This window comes from Emydura macquarii, unplaced genomic scaffold (assembly GCF_026122565.2).
Source record: "Emydura macquarii macquarii isolate MOO-44397 ecotype Brisbane River unplaced genomic scaffold, CSIRO-AGI_Emac_v2 contig_2676, whole genome shotgun sequence".
NCBI lineage: Eukaryota > Metazoa > Chordata > Testudines > Chelidae > Emydura > Emydura macquarii.
The window spans coordinates 28,240,544-28,258,935 of NW_027132813.1; the positions used below are offsets into that span (position 1 = coordinate 28,240,544).

The following is an 18,392-nucleotide window of genomic DNA, read 5'->3' on the forward strand; positions in this document are numbered from 1 at the left end:
GAGGTCTGTGCTGTGGATCTAAAGGTCTGAATGCTATTGATAAACCATGTCATTAGTATAGCTCCACATGATTGAATTTCTGGGGTCAAAGGTTCCTATGGAGATAAAAGGGAGCTAAGGTATGGTTTGCCCCATGAACTTAGTTCTGACATTTCCTGATTTGTCAGTGCTTGACTTTGCAACCTTTTCATTCTTTTAACATAACTTTTTGGGTATGTAACCATATGATTTACTGACATTCATTTTCAGATAAAATGTGTCTTGCTCAAGTTAGTTTGCCTATGTTTTTTGTTCTGTGCTTTTGTTTCCCTTAACTTTCACTTATTTCAGTGTCTGCATTGTATTCTTCTTGTTGAAGTCAAACGCTAAGAAATATTTCAGGTCTCTTTAGGAAAAGTGCTTTATCTCTTCTTGAAGAAGTATAGGCATTCGGATCCTCTGCACTCAGTTTGAGTGCAGTCTTAAATCATGAAGTGAAAATGAGTGAACTCTCAATATTTTCTTACTGTTAATGTTAATAGAAACCCTCCCCCCCAATTTAAGATGCTGCAATCTTAATAATAAAAAAAAATCCCTAAATTAACATTTTCTCTACAGCAGGTAGATCAATAAATAAATTGCCATTTATGCTAGGAATAGTGTCAAATAATCTAATGCACCGTATAGTAAGTAAGGGTCGACTTTTTTCATTTTTTGAAGAAAGGCAGTAGAAGAGTAGGCATTCGTTCAGAAAGATGTCTTTTCTGAGCCATGAGATCAGTGATCTGTTCCACAGGGAGCCAGCTCTTGAGTAGAGAATTAACGTCTATTTACTAGAAGACATTAGTCTACATCACAAAATTCATGATGTTGAAATCCACATTGTGACAAACTGTCTGGCATGATTGACAATCTCTGCTTGGAAAGACCCTGTAATTGAATAAGTAGCGATGCTTCAGACAGGGACTGAAGTATGTTGAAGGAGCTGTATTGCATGAGGAAGTTAGAATATCACCTGCTCCCACTATGCCTGACTTTTTAAAAGTTAGTCCTTTACTTTCACAAACAAAAATAGAATTAAAAAAATCACTGATTCCTTCCTACCATCCTGTGCTGTGATAGTACAATCACCACAGAGTGCTACAGGAGCTTAGACTTGGTCTATACATATGGAGTCAGGTTATTGTCAAGCTGCAAACAAATGTGTGTATATACTACTGTAGACTGTACCTATCTGACTGTTGCCTACCTACATGCACACAGACTCCATGCTCCCATAATTCATTGGTGATTGTGATGGCACCGGATGGCACATGGTGGCAGATTGCTTGGGGAGCCAGCTGGTGTGGCAGAGAAAGATGTCATGCATTTCAAAAGAAGAAAAATTAATCAGTTACAAAATAATCTATTGTTTGCTTCTTAAACTAGTCCATTGGAAGCGTTACGAATATATGTTTAAGATTATGGTACTGTTATGTATATGTCAGCTTTAATTATAGCCATCAAACATGGGATGGGGGAAGCTTGTATCTGTCTCTCTTCAGGGGATCTAAGATGAAGACTTACAGGTCATGCTAACTAAATGTTAAATTTTGACATATTACAAATGGAGCTAGAGGTGACTGATAAAATAATAAGGTACTTAGGATTCTGAATTCTTCTTTCTTCTTTGATTTCTGTCAATCATTCAGCCCCATCAACTTTGCTGAACTGAAGTCTTGCCACCACTTTCTGTCTTGTACCAGCTTCACGGCTTCATTCATCTTTAAACCTTTTTTTATGTCATGCTTCACCGTGTCTATCCAGTGCATCCTCGGCCTTCCTATATTTCTAGTTTCTTGTGCTCTGGTATGTACTGTCACACATGGTATCTTTTCTGGGTTCATTCCTGTTACCATCACTGTAGACTTTTTTGAATCTGTGTTATTTCTTCGCCTAGCCATTTCCTTATCACTTCATTTTTTATTTTGTGCTGTCATGAAATTCACAGGATTCCCCTCAAGCTAGTTCATTTGTGTAATTAATATGTTACATTCATCGGCTTACCTTATACGCCAATGTTCTGACCTACACAGCAGTATCGGCATGACAGTTGTCCCATATACACTTACCTTTGTCTTTATCAAAATGTCTTTAGCCTTGCAGACTTTACAGAGTTTTTTAATATAAGATTATTCATTGGCCTCCAACATACCATGACTCCTCTTATTTCATCTCAGTGCTACAGCCATTGCTGCTTCCAATACCAAGTCAAACAAATCTTGTGATAGTTTTCATTCTTGTCTCACTCCTGCGTTCATCCTGAACCGTTCCATCAGCTTCCTGTTTACTCCCACCACACTCATTGACTTTCTCTAGATATTTTCTATCAACTTGATCATTTTCTCAAGGATGTCCTACATTCTCAAGACTTAGCATGTGAAGGAAAGGGTTATGACATTGAAAACCTGTTTACAACAACTTTGGAGTCTGTAACAGGTTTCGTTGTGTTCTGTGTACTAGTACTCTGGTATCTGTCTTCGCCTTGGTCTAAATCAGTGGTTCCCAACCGTTTTGAGTGAAAGTCCACTAGTTAACACTAGGTAAAACACGTGCCCCACCCCTCCACCAGCCATAAACATATATAACCCCTATAAACACATAATGATAAGACTAAATTACATAATAATAATGAATAAATGACTCTTACCTGAGTAAGAAGCTAAGCCTACTTTGGCGCAGCTGCCACCACACACCCTGTGTGGCCCCGCCTATTCCCATCCCTTATGGACTAAGGGTAATGGAGGCAGGCTCTGGCGGATTGGCCGGGGCTGCTTCAGGCTCCCACCAGTGCAGGACTGCTCCTCTCCAGCCAGGCACCCGGCCAGAGCGGGGCTGGGGATGGCTGCTCCTCCGCTCCAGCCGGATCAGAGTTTGGGGCTGCTGCTCCATTCTGGCTGGCATGGAGCTCGTGGGGCTGTGCCCGGCCAGCGTGGTGCTCGGGAGGGCTAAATTACCTCAATATTACTGAAGCCTTATGGACCCCCTGGAATCTTTGGTGCCCCCCAAGTTGGGAACTGTTGGTCTAAATCCAGCCTGTTCCTCTGCAAGCACAGCATCCACGTGTTTTTTAGGGTATCTCTACACTGCAATGTAAGCCTGTGCTTGACCCCAAGCTCAAGGCTAACCTCCCTTGCATTTCCACTGCAGCTGTGCTAACCCAGGGCTTGGACCCAGGATCCCAGGACCCTGCAGGGCTGGAGAGTCCCATTGCTTTGCTGTGTAGTTGCTGCTCCGCTTCACTCAGGTCCTGGGAGTCATCTGGAAGTATCCCACAATTCCACAGGACAGCTTCCTTAGTCCTCTCTATCCTAACAATCTGCAGTCCACTCTGTTGAGATGGAAGCCACACGCCCTTTGCAATGGCAGCAGTTCGGGTCAGCATTAACCTATTCTGTTCTGATCACCAATCTGCAAGCACACTATCAGAGAGCTTCCTGGGTTTGCAATGGAGAGCGAACTAATCAAGCCCTTTGCGAAGCGAGCTGCTTCCCGGTAATGTGCAGGACGGGCAGTAAAGTTTTCCCACAGTGCACCATGGTCTCAGGGCTAGAGCAGCCACATTTTGGGGGATGACACTAGTGACTCTGAGATATGGTTACTTTGACTCAGATCTGTGCAGCACAGTGTGGACATCAGAGCCCTAGGTTTGAGCATGGGTCAGAAAATTCTTAACCTAGGGTTAAAATACAGTGTAGATGATTAAGCCCCAGGTTCCCTACCACGGGTCAGCTGACTTCATTCCCACTAACCCTGGGCTTATGTTGCAGTGTAGACATACCCGTATTCTCCTTTTCTTGGCCCACTCAATAAGCTGATTTCTCGGTAGTTCTTGGACACTCTCTTATCTCCTTTTTTATAGATCGATACTATTATCATTTCCCCCATTTGTTTGGCACGTGTGCTTGTTTGTAAATTTTGTAGAATAGCTTGTGCATCGCCTTTATTGTGTGTTCCTCGCCTGCTTGCAACAGCTTTGCATTATGTTGTCATTTCCTGGCACCGTTTCCTTTTTCAAACTTTCTGTCGAGATCTTTACTACTACTTCTAAGAATTCCAGAATCTGCTCATTTGCAGTGGGAAGCTTTTCCAGGACCATTTCATCTACGGTTTTCTGCCTATTGCACAGCTCTTCAAAGTTTCCTTTGCATCATTTATTCTGTTCAATTATCCAGTTATTTCTCTCTCAGCTTTCTGTTGTATCTCTCTGATCAACCTATTGTACTCAGCTCTTAGACTTGGGTCTTTCTTTTTATTTTTCTTCAGCTTCCTTTGCTTGTTATTTAGCTGTAACACTTCATTGGTTGTAGACCTTGGTTTCTTCATTTAGACCTCATAGCCCAATACTTGATAAGCTGTTCTCATAATTCCATTTTTTACACTGTTCCATGACTCTTCAACGTTCATTTTCCGCATGGCTCTTTCAATTTGTCCACACCATAGATCTTAGTTCTTGCCACTTTTTCAGTTGCTCTCAGCCTCATTGATGCCAACAATGACTTAGGATCTGATCCGATATCAGCTGCATATGATCTACACAACACACTTAATTTGCATCTGCGATTCCCAAGTGCAAAGTCTGTCATGTTCTTTGTTTGCCCATCGGGTGATATCCAAGTCCACTTTCTCTGCAGCTTTCTTGTAGAAAAAGTGTGTTCATTATCACCGGGTTGTTGTTAAGCTACTAAATTTCTGCCTTTCATTTTCTTTACTGAGTCCAAATCTGCCTATTGCTCGAGTCCAGAAATTCCAATCGGATCATACTTTTGCATTAAAATCTCCTATAACCAACCACACATCTTATCTTGAAACCTCTTGTATTGTTTTCTGTTGTAAAATTAGTTAGTTTCTTCCATGCATGCTGCTGAGGTCAATGTGACTGCACTGGATTTGATTCTGAATCTTGCCTTCTACATACGGGTTAAATGCCATAAGAACCTGGCTTTCTTTGGCGTTCATACCCAATGCAACTCCATCCTGATGTCCACCATCTTTTCCTGATGTCAATATCCTGTGTTAATCATGGTAGAATTCTCCTTTGCCTTCCCATCCTGATGATTTTCCTCCCACTCATATCTTTTCAACTCATACATCATTACCACAAGTGCTCTAGCTTTGTATAATGTTTTTACATTCCATATTCCGATAAATGTGTTAGCCTTTGAGTTCATCATGAATTCCATATTATGTGTATTGTTTTTGTTTTGATTACATACTCTTATCCCCACTTCAGTGTCTGGGCAGTGAATGCGGCCCTGGTTTGTCCAGATGATTACTGAGCTGGCATGCTTTCGTTTTCCTTTCAATTCTTCATTCAGTTTCTGTGATTCAGTATTTGCCAAGTGTTTTGACCATGACTCCTTGGTTTTTTGTGGTTGACCAGCGTATCGTAATCTGTCTGCAACACTGCACTACGCTATTCACTAGCGTGCTCCAGCACCATTTTCACAAGTGTTATGCTTTGGAAGTTACATTGCCGTCTTTGCTGTAGGAGACTTCATGAACTTGGAGGGCCAGATACACCCTTTTACTAGTGATCGCTACTAGTTGACGTCACTACGTTTAGTATCCCAGCCGAGGCTACTTGGAGCCACTAATGAGAGTTGAGAGAGTTTTCAGAACCGACTGCAAGCAAACCACTCCTTGAGGGTGTGGCTGTCTACTGTGCACAGATACTATGTTTTGAACTCACATCATATACCCCTTGTGTACTTTCTGTCTAGTGTGAGGTTTTTCTCCTTAAAACAAAGGCATCTCCAATCTGGAAAATCCCACACTTCAGTAGTCACCAATCAAACCTCGAATATCTTGCATATTGGCAACTGGAACTACAGATGGTCTGATTCTTCTCTCACCCTAATGCAAATCAGGAGTAATTCCAAACTCAATGGAGTTATAGTTGTGTAAAACTGATGTGAGAGAAGAATCATGGAATCGTTATCACTAGATGAGACCTGTCTAGCTGGAAAGATGAGATAAAATACAGAAAAGATCTTATCATTCCCCAACAGAGAGAGGATACAAATGTACTTTACAGGAGCATTTTTTCCCAAGTTCCTATGAATTGCAGAGGTTAGCAGTCTCCAGAGTAATGAAAGCATTTAAAAAAATAGAACAGGATTTTCAAAAGCATCCATTTTCCAACAATTATCCAATGGTAAGCATTAAAACTAGAGCTGAGAGGGGAAAAGATTTTCCTGTCCAACAAGAATTGAGACTTCAAAAATGTTTCCCATCCCAAATCAGGAGAAAAAGTCAATCTTGAAATTTTTCACAAACTGATAATGGGGGGAGGGGGGAAGTCCTGATCAGGGCAAGCAATATGTTTTGTTTCCATAATTTCAAAATGTTTTGTTTTTCAGTCATTTTAAATCTTTCTGAGTGTAAATTAAATAAAATTTTAAGTCATATTATCCCCCCCAAAATGAAGCATTTTGTTTTGAAAATGTCAAAACACCCTGTTTTGACAGTCTCAACACTTTTTAATCAGGAGATTTAATGAAACCAGCTGTTTCCTGTGAACAGTTTCAGTTTTGACAAAACAGCAATTACAGATGAAAAATGTATTGTGTTGGAAAATTTCTGACCAGCTCTAATTAAAACCCTTATTTTCTGTCCTCTTTATGCAGGGATTGGACTGTGAAGGGTTGGGGGAGAAATGATGGTGGTACTCTTCCAAGCTCCTCCCACAAAATAAGGTCCCCCAACGTGAGTTGCTACTCTCAGTAGACTGTGCAGATGTTCAGAATATAATCCATACACACTGTCTGGGCTCCTTCATCTCTGCTCCCCCTCATTGTTCCTTTCATAGGCTACTTGGGTTTGGCTCCCCCCGGTTGGATGTTTCATACCAGGCTATACTGTGGTAAGACCACTGAATGCTACTTGAGTTTAGCTCCATTTGGGAGACCTCACACGTCTTGTTGTGTTCTTGTTTCTCTTCCACCTCTAAATCCAAATGGAATGTGCCTAAATCTGTTTCTAAAAGGTGTTCCTCTAAAAGAAAATGTGTATGAACAAACCTTCATCGGAATCCTCTTTCTCCACATGCAGAGTCCAATAAGGAACACTGGACAAAGAAAGAAAAGCTAATCCTGAGCTCAGATTTTGCATTTCACTCGCATTGGCTCTGTCGGTTATGATGAAGCTTCTGCGTGAACACTTTGAACCTTCAGTAATCCCAGATATCTGTTCTTCCCAGATTCATTGTCTGATCACCTACCATACAAACACAGGTTCCCAGGATATTCAAAGGCACAGAAAGAATAGATAATCTTCATTCACCTTCATCCCAGGTGGAAGGTGAGCTGTGCCAATCAGAACCGGAGGAAGAGATGTAAAACAGGTTCTTTTCTCCACATCTGGATGGAACTGTTGTCAAAGGCATACTCCTCTGTCTAGAGTGATAACTTATCTATCAAGAATCTTTCAAACATACAGGATTAATGGTGTGATATTTTTTTTTTTTTTTGGCCACAGTAAATTGGCTTAATTCCTTCTCTTCAATTCCACTTATTCCCAAACCCTAAAAGTTTAATTAAAAAACAAAACAAAACAGCCACAAGCTCAAGGAGGATAATCATAATTCCGCTGCCTGAAAAACCTAGTTTACACAGCTAAACCACATATTGATATCCATCTCAGTCAAGCTCCCAGTCAAGCATACCTTCTCTGCTGGGGCCTGGACTGGAACATTTGGATTCTCTTGCATTCATGGGAACAACAAAACATCCTGCCTCTCTGGCTTCCAGGCAGAAATGTATTTAAAACGCAATAGCTATTCTGCACTAATTCACTGTGTGGACACTATTATTCAGTATTAAGAGTGCTTTTCTGTGCTTTAGCATTAACCTAAACTGCTTTTAGTGTGGAATAAGAGTGTTGACATGGGAAGCTTAGTGCAGAATAGTGTTTCAGTAATAGCAAATCCACATTAGCTATTCCGGGACATTTCTCTGTTTAGACAAGCCCTAATTGAGGAGCTTCAGGCAGGAAGAGTTTTAAAGCCTTATAAATAAGTCTAGATCACATGTTGGAGGAACATAAATGTCAGAAAGAGTTTTGTATCTATTCAGATTAGGTCACTGTGTAGACTAGAGTTCTAATGTTCAACTGGATAATGCTTACCACTTCTCAGCTATAGAAATGTTTCCTGGGATTTGATAGTAAAATCTAGTGGAGTCATAGTGTTCCGGGGATTCTTTTCTGTGGCTGGGAGTTGATGCTCTGGCGATAGGCTGGTAGTCCTATTGCGTCTGATTTGGTGGCTCTCAAATATATGCATGTATGTATGTATGTGAAGGAACAGAAAAAGTTGGATAGATATTTCTGCTTTTCCTTGCTTTTTATGTTCTGCTTTGGCAGCCATCCAGATCACTCTTTCAGAAACATTGCCTGCTCTAGGATAGCACTGCAGAATATATTGTGGGAGGATTGTAATTGTTTTGATCACTAAAAAATTGTATGTTATGTTTTTCCCAGTCTCTGAAATTGGAGGAATTGATATTGAAAGTTTTGCAGTTAAGGGATAGTTAAGTGTCTGAAGTATGGTCTCAGATAACAGCCTGGTTTATGTTGCCATGGTAGCATTTCCTTTCACTTGGTCTGCTCATGAGCTGTTAGTAATGTGAGACAAGGCTATGTTCTTGCTGATCTGGAGGAGTGTGTGCATTCTGGTGTCTGCAGAGAAAAACATCTCCTTCCTCTGCCTTTATTAGCTCTTTGCGGAAAACTTGAGTGTTTTAGTGCATTCATGGTGGTATAATCTAAATTAGTTGAAGTGTATTGGAATGAAAGTAACAATGTTTGCATTGGTTTTTATAAACCAGATTTGCTGTGTATAGGAGGAACCTACCCAGTGCTGTGGAAAGAGGATGTACATATTTCAGATCTGCTCTATTGAAATATATTAACATTTTTTTTTGGGTTTATTCTGATGATGTGCATCAAAAGTTGTCTATCCCCACTGAGCCGAGCGGATTTCTGAGTTGAAATATATTTGGCCTAATTTGATTACAGCTGAGAGTCTTTTTTCAGTTTTGCAGTTGTCTTGTGTTCTTGATGCTTCTCTTCCGCTGCTGGGGGGAGGGAGCTAAAACTGGCAAAGCCTGGGGAGGGTGCTGTAACACAGGGGGGTTTCAACCTTTTTCTTTGAGGCCCATCCAACGTGCTACAAAACTCCACAGCCCACCTGTGCCACAACAACTGTTTTTCTACATATTCAGTAGATTAAAAGCCAGAGCCGGTGTTAGGGGGTAGCAAGCAGGGCAATTGTCCAGGCGCCACACCACAGGGGGCCTTGTGAAACTAAGTTGCTCAGGCTTTGGCTTCAGCCCCAAACAGCGGGGTTCGGGCTTCAGCTTTCTCCCATGGGCCCCAGCAACTCTTACACCAGCCCTGCTCTTTGGTTTATTTTGACGGATCTTCTGAAACCTGCCTGCGGCCCGATAGGCGCGTTGGACCCCTGGCTGAGAACTGCTGCTGTAACAAATCACTGGGCAGTTGGGGAGGGCTGTGAAACCCCAGAAGAAGACCCTTTCAGGACTATGGAGGCATGAAGACAAGGGCTAGACATTAGGGTAGGGGTAATCAATTATTTTTTATCAAGGTCCAAATTTCTTGGTCAAGATCCAGACCCCAGAGAAACATTTTTCACACCACAATAACAATTATGATAATAAGTAAATAAAAATATTTCATAGTCCATTCAGAAAGCATCTGATGGTCTGAATTTGGCCCATGGTCCACCTGTTGACTCCCCCTGCATTAGGGTATATCTGTACTGTTGCTGGGAGGCGTGGTTCCCAGCCTGGGTAGACTTGCACTAGCTCAGCTCCAGCTAACATGCTAAAAATACCAGTGTGGATGTTATGGTACTAGCAGTGGCTCAGGCTAGCCACAGCAGTCCAAGCCGCCTTGACCCTGGATCTGATCCCAGATGTCTAGTCCAGGCCACTGCCAGTGCCATAATACACTGCTACTTGGGCTGGGAATCACACCTCCCAGCTGCAGTGCAAACATACCTTGGGGCCAGTGAGACTGTTTGAGTTGCACTGTTTTGAATCATTGTTAAACAAGAAGTCCCTGAGAACAGGACTGGAATGGTGCACTCATTTGGAGCATGATTTCAAATTCAGATTGCAATTATGCTTAAGCCATAGAAAACAAAAAACAGTGATAATTTACAGCTGTGAATTCACAGTTACAGCAGAAAAAGCCCTTTTGGTGAGAAATTCTGTTCTAAGTTATTAGGAAGTTATTCCAGAACAGCTATTTCTGATTAATTCCACATGTAGACACTCTTATTCCAGAATAAGAGCATCCACACATGGAGTTAATCAATTTTAAATTCACACCCTACTTAATCCCAGATTAATTTTCATATGTAGACAAGCCCTAAGAAACACTGTTTTACCAGTGAGGTGCTTTGGATAAAAAAGGTACCCCCAGGTGTGATATTGCCTCCAACCCAAGGTGTCCTGAGATATGCTGATTGGTCTTGGGGTTTTTGCCATTATCAAAAATACAAACATCTGCTGTTTTTAAAGCCTGCCATTTGGCTTGCTTTACTCTGCTAGACAAAGCTAGAGCAAATTGAATTATAAAAGTTACAAATGTCATTGTTTTTTTTTTTTTTTAAATTAGCACATGAGCTCTTTTAAAAAATTATGTGAATTTTCTTTTGTCAGACTGCCCACATTTATTTACCACCGGTCTTAATATGAATCAGCAATTCATTCTTTTCCTATGCTGACTGTAAAATTTCCCAGCTTTGGTAGATGTGAAATAAAGTTATGACCACATTTCAAGAAGCATAGCTGAAGCCACAGCAGAGGTGGAAAGTCACACTCGTGCCCCTCCCTGCAGTGGAGTGTGACTGTCACAGCCTGATTAAGACCTAAGACCTTTTAGGGTTTGTAGTGACTAGGAAAAGTGATCGAGTTTAGATGGGATTTAGTTAAACACCACATACTAGCTAAGCCTGACATAAACTCCTCCTTTTTCCTAGCATAGATGTAAAGTTCACCTTTAGCTTAAATTTTATCTAGTTTGTGTTGTAGCCTAGGCAGGAGGAAATAACTGAGTCAGAGATGTATCTTGGTGGTATTGGTTAATGCTGAATACTACTATGTTCACGCCTCACGTTTTACAGAAGTTTTCTTTTGCGCTGTGAAGTTAATATGTGTATCTTTAGAAGGCTAAGATCTAATGTCCTTGACCTGAATTCTACAAGCAGGAGTGGTTGAAGTGGTCCATAAATTGAAAATCCGCTTCTTTCCTATTGGTGACATAGACTACAGTTCTTTCAACTTGGTCTTTCACATCTGTGCCCCACAGATACAGTGCCAGATTTAAATTCACATTCCCACTTAGTTTTCACTGAGGGCTGGTCTACATTATAGTTAGGTCGACATAAGCTGTCTTATGTCGACCTAATTATGTCAGTGTTTAAACTACAGCCTATCTCACCCTGATGTAAGTGCCGTACTACACGGACATCATAACTCCATCTCCATGAGGTGTAAGGCTTATGTTGGTGTAGTGAGGGTGATGCCATGGCTGTGTAGACAGTCCGTCCCTTACATTGGCTGTTGGCTGTCCTGTCAAATTCAGGGCAAGAGCTGTGAAATTGGCAAGAAAGATGGGCTGCTAGAGCCCAGATGCTCCCCACACCCCTAGAGATTAGGGCAGCTGGACCTCGTTGCAGGCTGGGAGCTGGTGAGAGAAGCCTGGGCAGCTTCGGACCCCTCTCTGGTCTGGGAGCCAGGGCGAGAAGCCCGCCTCCCCTGCAGCCTGCTCCCCTCTGGAAGCTGATAGCCTTGTCAATTTCATGCTCAGTGAGCTGTGAAATTGACAAGGCTGCACAGCTCCCAGTGGGGAGCAGGTTGGGAGGGTGGGGGTGAGAAGCCAGGGCAACTGGACCCTGCTTCCCAGGGGCAAGAAACCCTAGGCAGCTTCCCTAGCAGAGGGCAGAGACAGCCCAGCAGGAGCCTGTGGGGCAGTTGGGCTCCCAGCAGGGAGCTGCCAGCGGAGCTGAGAGACCTGGCTCTCAGTTCCCCACATGGTCCCTCTTTAGATCAGTGGAAGTGCTCCTGGTGAGGACGCACACCATTGACCCAAGGAGGATGGTGTGGACACGAACCACAGCAGTAATTACTGCGGTGGCTGTAAGTCGACCTAATATAAGTCGACTTGTGTTTCTAGTATAGACATACCCTGAGTGGTTGATCTGAGCGCAGTAGTTACTTATTGATGAACAGCTACACGGGCAGTGCCATCAAGAAGCTGATTCATACCCATGTTTAGCACAACTGAAGCACGGGGAAGGTTGTATCCTATTCAGAATATTAATATAGTATGTAGCAATTGAATGATAGGTAGGATGAGTTTTCAGTGCTCCGTAAGGGAAGGAGTGCTAGCCCTCAAGGAAGGAAGAGGAGTAGGCTGGAATGGAATGAGCTAGCAAGCCAACCCTGGGGCAGTTTTCAAGAGATGAGCCCCAGAAGAAAACTGGAAAAGAGAACAAGCTCTCACCAGCAGCTAGCACAGTTGATGCACAAAACCAATTTTCAAATAAAATTATGGGGCAATATACCCTTATTAACAAAGTGGGTTCAGCCAGTTAGGGGGGTAATTACAGCTGTGGAGGGGTTAACTGGCTAATAGTCTATTTAAATACAAATATATAAGAAAAAAATTGGCGTATTTCTTATAGTTTTCACATTCAGCTTAGTTGCAGGGTAAAGAATAATATCCACTAAACAGGAATTTTTCTAAAAGCACCGCTCACAAGCTTCTGTTTGTAGGGCATTTCAAGAACTGCTAAATAACACATGCAGTTTTATTTCTGAATTTGTTTTTTCCCAATTAATAGTGGAAGCTTATAATTGCTCTTTTATAACAAAATATTGGTCTTTTATGAAAAAAGACCAGTAACTTAGATCCTTCTTTGAGTGGATGCTACACTGGTGCTTTCGGAGCTTGAAAATATTTAATGGTCAGGAAATATCCATTCATAAAAGCCTAGGAGTGGATCCTCAGATGGTGTAAATAGTTATAGGCCCACTGAAGTCAGTAGGCCTATAACAATTTATAAACGCTGAGGATCTGTCCCATGAAGTTTTGATCTTCATTCTGAAACATTTTCCTCGTGTATTGGTGAGATTACTTTTATTTTCTCTTCTGTCCTTATATCTAGAACTGCTCTAGTGTAAATATTTAATACCATACATCTGAGAATGGCTGTCTGGTATTATGCATTTTCTGTTCTCCATTTTACAAATTAGTACAGAATCACTTATATTTGTCATCTTTGTTTGCTTTATCTTCCTTCCATCAGCCATATGCATTAATAGCTTTTGTAAGATTCTGCCAGATTTCTCAACAGCAAAACTTGGCAGTGCTGCCCTCATGGTTGTGATTTGATAACTCAGTGGGATAGGGTTGCTTTAATTCTTACTATCTGATTTGTCTCTTCTGTATTACAAGAAGCAACTAGCCTGACAAATAGCTTTCCCCTAGATGCACTGAGTGGGCAAAGAAGCTTTGGTAGGAGTAAAGCATGCTCTCTCCTGCTTAGTTTTTTGATATGTCAATTTGAATAATTTGGAATGTGTAGCAAAATAGTGATAACATTGCTAGAATTATGGGTACTGCCACCTAGGATACACTAATTTGTCAGGATTTCAGGTTTTGGAAACATGGCACCACAGTAATCCACTCAGTAATTGGTTACCAGATACGATGCATTTTCACTAAACTATAAGCCACGGGGAGTCATTGGCCTTGCTAGTCGAGGAAAATAAGTATTTTTTCAAGCAAGTTCAATCAAGCTAGTTTAACTCATCTGCATTAACATTAGTATAGGCCTACTGTGATGGGGTATACAAACCTCACTGGCAAAGAAAGAGTTAACGAGCTGCTGTGGGCTCAGTCTCCCCAACCATGCTATAGGTGTCCGGTTTGGAGGAAGAGGTTAAAAGGGTAGATCCCAGCTCATTTGGGAACTGGCTGGGCGGGAGGGCGGACTGCTGGCTCTCACTTTGCAGGAGGCCTGATGAGGTCAGGAACTACTTGAGAGTGCTGCTGATCAGTCTCTCTCTGTGGGAAGATAGGCCTGATGGAGGACTGTTATTTTGATTTGCTACCAGTGCCTTGGGTGGTGTTGCTGGGAAAGACTGCTGTAGGTGGTGCCCCACCTGAAGGGGGCAACAGCTAAATAAAACACCTTTGCCTTGTATACCTGACTTGGGACCCAGCAGGGGTTGGCCACAAATTTAGGAGCGACCCTGTTGCATGAGGTTGAACCCCTTTAGTGATTGTAGATGGTTGAGTTATAGTCTAATTTGACCTGCTAAAATCTAAAAACTGTGTCCATACTGGTGTTAAATGGGGGATTCGATCAAGTTAAGGAAGTTCAACTGAAAAAAACATTTTTCCCCAGTCTAGCCAAGGCCATGGAGTTCATTGTGGAAGAAACTGGCTGTTCATGTTTTTGATTTATTGTAAAATGCCTCTCCAGCCAGAAAACCGAGGTGGGGGAAGATAAGACCACAATGTCATCAGTGTATTACTCAAGAGTCCTAAGAGAGGCAAGAGCCTTCAGAACTGAAACATCAGTGCAGAAGTAGTTATTAAAATAAAAAGGGGAATGGGGCATAGGGTCAGTCTGAAAGTGTTTTGTGTTTCTACTTCCTGGAATTCTTAATTTCCTGCCAGACTCCGGGGAAGTTGCAATGGTTGCAAGAGCCAGTCTAGCCTACCCCTTGCTGCTTTCACTTCTTTTAAGGACATATCTACACACTGAGGCTTGGTCTACACTTAAAAGTTATATTGCATAGCTACATGGGGCCAGGGTGTGAAAAATGTCACCCCTGTGACCGACAGAGCTGTCGCCAAAACCCCCAGTGTACACAGTTATGTTGATGGAAGAGTGCTTTTGTTAACATAGCTAACATTGTTCAGGAAGGTGGTGTTCCTACATCAGCAGCAGTCGTGGTCAGCCGCGTCTACACTAGAATGCTGTGCCAGCATAGCATAGGTTCTGTGATGTAGACATGACCTGAGAATAAACTATTCTGATATGAGCACCTTTTATGTCGCTATAACTACATCCCCTACAATTAGTGGATTGTACTGTTTTAACTATGTTTCTAAACCAGTGTAGCAGTACTAAAGCCGTGTGTAGACCAGCCCCTGCATTCCTACACACCCTTGGATGCTGACTTCCCTTGCACCTAGTCTCCACCCAAAGATGATTTTGTTTTGAAGGTTATAAGAAAATGGAAAAGTTTTTCTGAATTATGGAGCTGTTAATTCACACATTGGTTTTTCAGAATTTGTTCACTCTTTTTCTCATGTTATAAATCAAACATGGCTTGTTTTTGCAACTTCCAACATGCTGTACATTTAGTCCTCATTAAGGCCATGTGACTTGGATGGATTTGAAAAGACTTTTTCTAAAATGAAGAAAGTTACAAACACTTTAAACCCCAGTCCTTATTAGAAGCTTATCTTGCAATTTTTGCTAATATGACTCTACTAATATGTACGTTTCCTAATCTTCCTTTGGCCCAGCCTCTGCTGATATACTGCCTGGACTTGCTCACTACATCCCTAGAGCGCAGGGGAGAGCGGATGCAGTCCCAGCTTTGGGACCCTATTTTTGAAGTAGGAATAGAAAAGGGGCCCATATCTCTGCCCCTCAAATGGCTGAATGGACTTTCTTCAAACTTACAAAAACATGTAGCATAGATTGCAATCAAAGATCACAAGTTCTAGCTGAGAAAATTGTGAAGGAAAAACGAGGGTTTTAGAATGGGAATACCTCAGCCTATAGTCAGTATTGTGATACAATGCTTGTAAATTTAATATTAGTATTGTAACAATGGACCCCTCTATAGCTTGTTTACTAATTTCTCGTAAATCTTCTAATCCACACTATTATGTTTTTCCTCCCGCAGGTGAATGGAAAAGGTTCATTATGGTGTGTTGATCCAGAATATAAGCCGAATCTTATACAAGCACTGAAAAAGCAACCTTTTCCTTCAGCACTTGCATTTTATACCCCACCGGCATCACCACCGAGGTAGGCAAATTTTCCGTTACAAATTTCCCTCTGCAGAAAAACGGGGATACTTTTAAAAGATGGGGTGGAGAAAACAGTGTGTAACCCTGTGTATTCTGTTTTCTCCTAAATTCAACTCAGAGCTACATTTTCTATCCTATTCTTGCAAGCCCAGCATCTTTTTTTGGCAGAGGAGTCTGAAAGCACTGGTTGGTTGGTTGGTTGGTTGGTAGGTTGCCCCCTGCTCAGCCCTAACTTATTTTTTGGTCCTCTCCCTCTGTCTCTATGTCCTGGATCTTCATTCTTAATCTTCTGTGATTTCATTAGGGTTTGTTTGTTTTTATTGCTTGTTTTCTGCTGGTTCCTCTTCTCTTTATATACACCCTGTTCTCTCTCTGTACTCTCTCCCTTTTCTTTCTTCCCAATGTGACTCTATCAGGGACATAGCTAGGAGCAGCACAAAGAGGAGCTACTACTATTAGAAAATCTTTGTGCTGCCTTTCAGCTATTTTCTGGTTTGTTGGAAAGGGACATCCCTTCTTTTCTCATTAACAGCTGATTGGGTGAGTAGATGTCTGAGCACCTGTGGGTGGCAGTACTGTGCAGTGCTTTGGAGAACAGGAAATCCTGGGTGACCAGATGCCTTGGGTTTTGTGTAACTGGGACAAAATCACAGTTTCAATGGAACTAAGCAAGACTAGCCTGGAGTGTCCAGGCACCTTAAACTTAAAGAAAGAAGCTAGAAAAAATCAGTGACTTACTGAAAACATTTCTTTACTGACATAACTACAAAGGAATACTCCATAAAGAAACTATTTCCATTCATGTTGGAGGACTTCTTTTGTATGTTCAGACTGTTTCTAAAAGTAAAATATTTAAAAGAAATTAAATTGAGAAAATAAAAATAATTATATTTAAAAGCGAGTAATCTAAGTTGAGGATGGCAAAGGGTTCAACTCTCATGAATAAAGAGAAATGTTTCAGTATTACTTTCTGGTATAACTTATAAATGCTAGGTCTGCTACAAAACTCAACCTGGCATTTTACTTTTAAATGAGACTGCTACACTGACCCTTGGATTCGACACCCTAATGCAAGCGTTTAAATACATGGCAGTGAATAAAAAGCTTTGCACAGCTTGGTGCCTTACACTTGGGTTTTGTATTCTCTTATATACAAAAGTGGTCTCTAACCTTCTAGCTGTGCTGAGCCATATGCGATCATTCTTCAGTTTGAAAGAGCCAGGCCAAAGGATTTGAAGCTATTGTAAGGCACTTGACAAATGTATTTGACAATTCTGAACTTGTTAAAAGTAATCAATTTTAAAATCTATTCTACAAGGTCTACATTCAAAGCACTCTTAAAAATAATATATAGCTGCAGTTATTTAGAAAGAAATCATTATTGGAATAAAAACAATAAAAATCACTGCAGGAAATTAAAGTACTATTAAAAATTCAAAAGTGTCATAATAGGGTTAGTGGCCCTTTCAGGCTTCGGGTTGTCGAAACAGTGGTGACTGAATCGACAGTCATTGGATTCTAGAAGGTGATGTGTTTTACAAGAGCTAGTATTTTTCCATAAGGGGCATGAGCTTCTCTGCAGATAAAACTTCAAGTGAAGGCTGTCCTTTTTCACATGAATTCTTGTGTCTTGTTTGCAGAGTCAAACCCTAAATTCATAAGGACTTGATCCTGCGGACACTGAAGTAGAAGTAATTACATTCACAGGAATAGTCCTCATTGATGGCAGTGGGGACCACATAAGTGAGAAACTTTATGCATTTGAGTAGGTGTTTGCAGGATGAGGTCCTAAATCTGTAGCACTTCTGTCAGTTGTAATTTTCTTTTTCATTGAAGCCAGGCATCAGTCACACTAATTATGTTCATTATTGCACTCAGGGTGAAATACTGACTGTATTAAAATCAATGGCAAAATTCCCATAGGTCTGGGATTTCACCCTCAGACTTTACTGTTGCATATCTTTTTTTTCTTTTTTTCTTAATTTATACTTTATTTCCTTCTGTCTTTTAAAGTTTTAGCAGTTTTTAAATAGTTGCAATAATTAATAAACACATATCCAGCATTAGTGAGACCAGTACTGGAATACTAAGTACTGTTCTGGTGTCAACATTTCAAAAAAAGATGTGGAAAAATTGGAGAGGGTGGAGAAAATGCCTTACCGTGAGAGACTTCTAGAGCTCAATCTGTTTAGTTTATCTAAAAGAGAAGATGCTGAGGTGACTTGATTACAGTTTGTAAAGGAGAAAATAACAGGTGCTAAAGGGCTCTCTAATCTAGCAGAGAA

At 41.2% G+C, this 18,392-nt stretch overlaps 1 protein-coding gene across 1 annotated transcript in view; it reads left to right on the top strand.

Moving 5' to 3' along the window:
* The window catches only part of FOXN2 (forkhead box N2), a 59,332-nt gene that overhangs the window by 26,845 nt on the left and 14,095 nt on the right, over positions 1–18,392 (top strand). The window contains exon 3 of the mRNA XM_067565110.1: positions 15,981–16,105. Coding sequence (XP_067421211.1) covers positions 15,981–16,105 — 125 coding nt within the window. The remainder of the gene's footprint in view (positions 1–15,980; positions 16,106–18,392) is intronic.